Raw genomic sequence first — 7,500 nt, 5'->3', positions numbered from 1 at the left:
CAAGTGTGTGTATGTGTGCTTCACTATAAAAGAAACAGAAATATACGATGGAAAGGGAGCAGCGTCTGTATTTCCTACATGGCCAGAACTTAAAGTACCAAATATCATTTTTCTGTGACATGATGCATGGCTGTTCATGAACTGAACGGCACAGCAGGCTTTCATTTACGCTCATGTCTGCACATTTGGTTGTTTGGTCGTGATTGAGTAAGTTAAAAGAAAAAGAAAAGACAATAAAAGATTTCTGTAAAGCCTTAGAGAAGTGGAACAAGGTGTTCTTCAGGGAGAGACTAAGAGGCTTCAAACCAAAGTGCAGGCGATGGAATCACCTCAAAGAGAGAAAGAATGAGCGACGACACTTCCTATCTCACATTTGATCAACTGCCGTCCTTTGGTTGGTGACCCCATGCCCTGTCACAACCCCAGCCCTCAGTCGTCACTCCTATTCCACCAACCATCGCAATGCTAGCAAACTTCAGGTCTTGTAAGGAGCAGGACTAGGCTATGGCGTCCAATGAACAGGAGCAGAAGTGGAAGGTGGATGTTGATTGGCTGAGCCAGCCACAGTGTGTCTGCCTGTCTTCACTTGCTGTGCAGTAATTGGTTCAGCCTGTACAGCAGGCACAGACAGGCAGACAGACGTCAGCCACTCAAGGAAGGACAGACACCATGATGGACCACTTTAGTTAAAACAGAGTTTTAAAACAGAGTTTTAGCTAACACAGAGTTTACGCTTGTCAAAGGATGTTTGGTTCCATTTGACAGGTTTGTATCTTCTCAAACCTAAGCTAATCTTTTTTTCCTTTACACTACCTGACGTTATCTTCTCTTGTCTTACTGAATATAACAGTTTATCTATCATAATTTGTATTCACTACATTGCATATTATCTTGATCATCAAAGAAAATAAACTTTTTTATAGAACACAAGTGTGTCAAAAAGCGTCTTATTTTGACTATGATCCGCACGGTGATGCGACAAGAAAGAAAGATACAACCCAATTTTACCAAGAAACCCTGGTTTCTTAAAGATCCCATATCATGCTTTTATAGGGTTAATAATATAACAGTTATAATAATTGCAAAGTTTACAGAGAATACTAAAGAAGAAAGAAAGAAAGAATAAATCCTAAGAAGAACAATAGTTCACGATGCATGCAGCACTCACCTAACTAAAACCTGCAAAAAAAAAAGAATCGGAACCAACTCCACGGCATCAGTCCATGTTTCATCAGAGTGTTAACGCGGAGTGTGTGTCTCACCTCGTCGTCCTTAAACCAGGAGAGGCTCTCAGCCGTCAGGATGAACCAGTACTCCTTGGCCCCGCCCTTGATGATGCTGATGTTGTTGATGGTCAGCCAGCCTTTACGGATCACCTGTAGAGACACAAGGAGTTAGAGACATACCAACCAAACTGATCAGTACATCTCCGGTAAATTCCATAGGTAGAAAGCCAACACAGGAGCTCCCATTCAATAAAACCTCGCTCTGAACCACCGTAGCACGCTCCCCAAGTTATCACCGTAAGCAAAATAACAAATGCCAGGGTCTCAAACAGAATTCAAATTCAAGGGGCTGAGGGAGACTGTATCACGAGCGATGCAATGACGTAGGCACGCGCAAGGTTAAGAAATATGTGAATGGGTTGTTGTGAAGCGTTTGTGATTGTTTCTCATTTTGATTCTTGCCACATTCTCCTCAAACAAAAGTCGAGGTCGAGTTCTCGATACAGGTCCTTCTCATCGCGGCGCCGTGGCGTCACAACCAGGGAAACAAGCGGAAGCACGTTGGATTGGAACATGGATGTTATGCTACTGCTCTCAGCAGCCGGTGTAAGTTAGCATAAGCTGGGTCCCCGATGTGAAGGTTGGTATAAAGAGCCGACATTAGCAGGTCATGGGGGCTGGTTAGAAAGGGTGGTTGTGTATTCAGTCTGTCACACAGCCTGAGACTCACAAAGGTTGTTACCAGATGAAGAAAGAACACAAAGGTTCAATTATTCAAAAGCTCTGCGGTCTCAGGAGCTCACACATCTAGCCCTTATCTTAACGCTGGATGATTGAGCTGTAAAATGCATGGACAAATGACATGAAATGACTTAAAAGCTAGTCTGGGATTGAAGTACATCTTATCCTTGAAATGTGCTGCTTTTTATACCTATATCTGGCCACCCTGAGTGGTGCGTGCGCCTCAGACAGGGTGTTAGACAGTAATGTGCACACACTCCTTACAATCAGGGCTTAGGCCAGACCAGAGCCAGCCTCGGGGGGCGGGCTGTGAGTCAACCATTCTCATACAAACAAATCCGGGAAAATTTCAAGTTCGAACTCATACAGCTTTACTTTCTGATTGCTCCAGAGCCTGGAGTCCCAGGGATCATTCCATCAATCCACAAAACTAAGATCAAATAATTATAGGAAAAAAGAAAAGAAGGAAACGGAACTGAGAGAAGAGGCCGGTGTTAGAGCCACGCGGAGGAGGAGTTAGGACAGGTGGTAAGGTCAGGTCAGCAGTCATCACAGCATAATGCACAGTGCATACTCACCAGCACTAGCTGACTCACCCGCTAAGGGGAAGGGGATGAAATGCAAAGTGGAACCTTGATGACACAGGGGGGGGTTTAAACAAAAGGAAGATGTCTCAACAACAACACTAATCGTGATAATGGAGGCAAAGGAAATTAAAGTAAGAATGAATCAATTCATCAGATTCTATTCGTGAATAATGGGCTCGGTGTTGTTTTTATTCTGTTCAATCAAAAGTCAAAATTAAAAGAAATTTTCCACCAGTAAACCCCCCACCCCCCCACCCAAAAGGCAATCCACCATCACTGCAAAGACTGCCTTAAATACAACACAGCTTAGCAAGGGAGGGGGAAAGAAAACCAATGGATAAACGGAGGCTTAGATATAAAATGGGTAAAATATGTTACTTGTGTGGTTCACACCAGATTTAGACCCACAATGTTTAGCAGCTCCCTCACATCAGTATCTCATTCTCTCTCTCTCTCTCTCTCTCTCTCTCTCTCTCTCTCTCTCTCTCCCCCCTCCCCCTCTCTCTCTCTCCCCCCCCTCTCTCTCTCTCTCCCTCTCTCTCCCTCTCTCTCTCCCTCTCTCTCTCTCTCTCTGTGTGCTAGTGTGGTGTCTGTGTGCGCCCTGGCCTTGTGCCTCCCAGTGTGGTGTCCGTGTGCGCCCTGACCTTGTGCCTCCCAGTGTGTGATGGCTCACCTGGTTCACGGTCGTACCCTGACTCTTGCTGGCCTGGCTGCTCCTCTGCTGCGCGCTGCCGTGGCAACGGAGGGGGGAGGAGAGAGAGTTATGAGTCACGCTGACGGATGGTTAGGTAGATCCATATGCAGACAGACGGACAGACGTATAAAGTTGGTGACAGACAGAAAGATAAACAAGATAGACAGATGTATGAAGATAGTGACAGACAGACAGACAGACAGACAGACAGACAGACAGACAGACAGACGGACGGACGGACGGACAGACAGACAGACAGACAGACAGACAGACAGACAGACAGACAGACAGACAGACAGACAGACAGACAGACAGATAAACAAGGTAGATAGACATAGAGACAGACGGACAGACAGATAGATGGAGAGATGGAAAGATGGAGATAGATAGATAGATAGATAGATAGATAGATAGATAGATAGATACAGACAGACAGACAGACAGACAGACAGACAGATAGATAGATAGATAGATAGATAGATAGATAGACAGATGGATAGTTAGTTCTGCCTAACTATAAATCGATAGATATAAACATATATACATGACTAGGATATCTAAGTGGATCCTTAGATATCCTAGTGGATAAATAATGTACTCTCTCCACTGTACTAATTATACACACATTATCAAGACACATCCTGGCTGGAGAGAGGAAGACAGGGAGAGAGAGAGAGAGAGAGGGGAGAGAGAGAGAGAGAGGAAGGAGAGGGAGAGAGAGAGAGAGAGAGAGAGAGAGAGGGAGAGGAGAGAGAGAGAGAGAGAGGAAGGAGAGGGAGGGAGAGAGAGAGAGAGAGAGAGAGAGAGAGAGAGAGAGAGAGAGAGAGAGAGAGAGAGAGAGAGAGAGAGAGAGAGAGAGAGAGAGAGAGATGGAGACGCATTTACTTAGCAAAGCCAATGAAGTCCTCGTGGTTGGTGTTGATGTAGGAGAGCTGCACGTCAATCAATAGCAGCACCTGACGGAGCACATTTAAACACACACACACACACACACACACGCACGGACAGGCAGACACAGTGTGACTCATTATAATTTTAACATCAAGCTGTTGAAAGGAATTGATTCAACCTGCAATATACAATAAGGAAAGCTACATTTCATCTACTGCAGCCAATGCCGAGGGTGAACGGGTTTCACATTTGAGATGCTTCACGTCATTTCAAATCCATCTGAACTAAAGTGATGGCTACCATGACAACAAAGTGGCATACAGTACAGTGCAGGGGAATGAAGGGGATCCATCACGGGGGGCTTCCTACCTGGTCCTTGGCACGGCTCTCCCGGTCACGGATGTGAGAGGTCACGATCCTCTCCGTCTCCTCTCGCAGACGGGGGAAGCATTCCAGCTGAGGGAGAAACGTCCACCTCTTAATGTAACTGCTTTATTCACAACACAGCCGATCCCTCAATTACCCCAAAATGGTTACTAGGTCTTTAGCCGTAAAATTGCTGCAGCAGATTTCCGGGAACGTAGATTCCTGTTTGCATTCATAAATGGCACATTTTAGTCCTTGCTGCTCCTCCCCCTTCCTTTTTACATTTACATTTAGGGACTTTTGCTGACGCTTTTATCCAAAGCGACTTTCAATCATTCATGCACACATTCCCACACCGAGGGCGGAGTCGACCAGCAGGGCGACAGCCGGCTCGTCGGGAGCAGTGAGGATGAGGCGTCTTGCTCAGGGACACCTCCACACTCAGCTCGGAGGAGAACCAGCAACCTTCCGGTTACCAGTCAACCCGCTCTACCTCCTGAGCTTCTGCCGTCCACTTGCCGGCATTCGGTCCTCCCCACCGAGCTGGCGGGTTGAACCCAGGTGGCTGCTCACTGTGAACAGGACCCATTGAGACCCCACAAGGGGAGGAATGGGTTACCTTGTTGGAGCACTGGCGCACGGTGTTGATGAGCTCCTGGATCACCATGTCCACACACTTCACACACGGCTCCTTCAGCTTCACCACCTGCTTCTTCACGATGGCCTCAAAGGCCATGTCGGGGGTGAACAGGCCCGTCCTACAGCCAGCAGGACACACAAGGAGACGTCAGCAGTGCATTCAAGTGTTACCCCCCCTGCAAGACTTTTATTGCATCCATAGTGATCATTTATATTCATTGACCTATAATGATCACTATCTGTTATATGTATTGATCATTCATCTCGATAGCAGTCGGCACTACCAGACAATGTTACTAGCGCTGCAGAACGTGACTATAGGTCACTTCCTACAACACATTGGGCCCTATCTTGCATCCGGCGCAATTAACTTTCTCACTGGCGCATGTGTCGTTGCTAGTTTGCAACTGGCGCAGAGCGTTCTTTTCCCTCCTGCGCCACGCGTCGGTAAATTAGGGAATGATCTTGCGCCCCAAGGGGCGGTTTGGCGAAAGGAGGAGACGTGTTCTGGCGCAAACGTTCCCTGGTGCTATTTTGCAGTTTCAGAAACCACTTGCGCCACAAACCAGGAAATACCTGGTTTAAAGTCAGTGGCGCGTTGTTCAGATGCTATTTTAAGGGCGCATGCATAATGTTGCTTGTGCACCTCGCGCATACACTTTGCTTCTCTCATCTACCTAGCCACACATTCTTGGTAAATTATTTGGGAAAGAACAGCTGATACAGCGGTAATAAGTTGTACTTTTAAATCAATGCAACTGCAAACACCGTACAGCAAACACATATTTTCTTGACACAGACATCGTGTACATGCCCATAACTGTTAGGATTGATGAGTATTTGATCGTGAGAAAACAAAGTTTTACCGCGAGTGAGTGTTAAAAAGAATGAATGAATGCGGGCGCGCGTGTGTGTATGTGTAAATGAATTAATGAATGCGGGCGCGCGTGTGTGCGTCCATCTGTTTAAACAAACGCAAACTAAACACGTAACGCATAATACAGTCCATGGCAATGTATATTAACGGGGGGACACATGCATATTAGGAACACAAGTCGATAACGATAATGCATACAATACTGATAAGAAACAATGTTTATAATGTATTGCGTATATCATTAAATAGAACCACAGTTACCGCATATCATATGCGTGTTAAGTTTTCTTTCGTGAAATTTATTTGAGGACTCAGTATTTCTGAAGTTGTGGAAGAAAACCTTATTCCATGAGTGAATTAGGCCATATTATTTGGCCATAAACTGAGCCATTTGAAGTTTGATATTCATGTGCATCTGTCTCATGGAGACTGCACACGCGCTGTCAAAATACCAACTTGTCAGATTCAAATGCTCTCATGGCTCTTAAAGGGGATGGGAGCTGGCACTCTCATTGGTTAATTGCACGTTATGCCCAAACCACATCTACAGGTAATTAGGCTACTTCAGACCAACCCTTTTTAGAATTGCGCCGGGCGCAAGAGTAACGGTTGCGCCGGTAAAATAGCGACATCGCCATAGAACCGCCCACAAAGCTACTTGCGCTTGGCGCTTCTCACTTGCGTTTCAGACCGTTAAAATAGGGCCCCTTGTGTGCAGTTGTATCGCTACAGTTGAGTTTTGGATACCAACTTTCTCCGATAGAGTGAGAGCCTACCTTTAGTTATTGAACAGTGAGACTAACTCGAAAAGCTATCGTTTCCAAAACATGGCTGCACTACATAATGCCCACAAACTTATCACAACCCCTCTCAGCTAAACCTACTCTATCGTCTGTACAGCGGGTGAGGTGGTGTCCGCACCCGAGAGAGGATCAAGCTTCTAGGACGCTCCTTAAGGGGTGCGTGGCTGTGTGGAGCTCCGTCCAGGCAGCGGTTGATGTCTGCGTCCTAAAGCCGTTTGTTCCACTAGATGCCACTAATTCCACCACACTGTACCTCGACCGCTAGGCGAGGTACAGTGCGGCCCTGCACAGCAGAGCCCTCACCAGACACCCCGCCATCAGGGACTGACCCTCTGGCCCCGGCGCCCCTCCGTCCCCGCTGGATCTTCAGAAATGGTAGTCCTTGGCTGCCTACTGCCTCTTCTTTCCACACTTGGATCTACAGCTAACCCAGAACCTAACAGACGGCCCCATGGAAGAAGACCCACTACCTGCGTGGATATATAGGGCTCGTTCCAGGTCGCCAGAACGTGGGATTATACTGATTATAATAATTCAAAGCTACTTCTGAGTAATATACTGTGAGGGAGAGGGCTAGGGGGAAGGGATAGGGCACCTGATGCCGTGGATGTTCTTGATGGCGTAGCTAATCTCTCGACGCATCTCCTTGTCGTCACACTCCATCTGAGGAAAAAAG

The 7,500-nt window shown here is 46.6% G+C and overlaps 1 protein-coding gene across 2 annotated transcripts in view; it reads right to left on the bottom strand.

The window, feature by feature from the left end:
* dnm3b (dynamin 3b) overlaps positions 1–7,500 on the bottom strand; it is a gene marked incomplete at its 5' end in the record, with an annotated part of 34,972 nt that overhangs the window by 13,533 nt on the left and 13,939 nt on the right. For both annotated transcript variants that reach the window (XM_079751382.1, XM_079751383.1), the window contains 6 exons: positions 1,263–1,376; positions 3,228–3,282; positions 4,134–4,204; positions 4,509–4,595; positions 5,125–5,263; positions 7,420–7,487. In XM_079751382.1, coding sequence (XP_079607508.1) covers positions 1,263–1,376; positions 3,228–3,282; positions 4,134–4,204; positions 4,509–4,595; positions 5,125–5,263; positions 7,420–7,487 — 534 coding nt within the window. The remainder of the gene's footprint in view (positions 1–1,262; positions 1,377–3,227; positions 3,283–4,133; positions 4,205–4,508; positions 4,596–5,124; positions 5,264–7,419; positions 7,488–7,500) is intronic.

Source organism: Pollachius pollachius (genome assembly GCF_949987615.1).
Source record: "Pollachius pollachius genome assembly, chromosome: 14".
Classification (NCBI taxonomy): Eukaryota; Metazoa; Chordata; class Actinopteri; order Gadiformes; family Gadidae; genus Pollachius; species Pollachius pollachius.
Note: the sequence above shows the minus strand (reverse complement) of the source record. Positions and strands in the feature narration are given on the sequence as shown.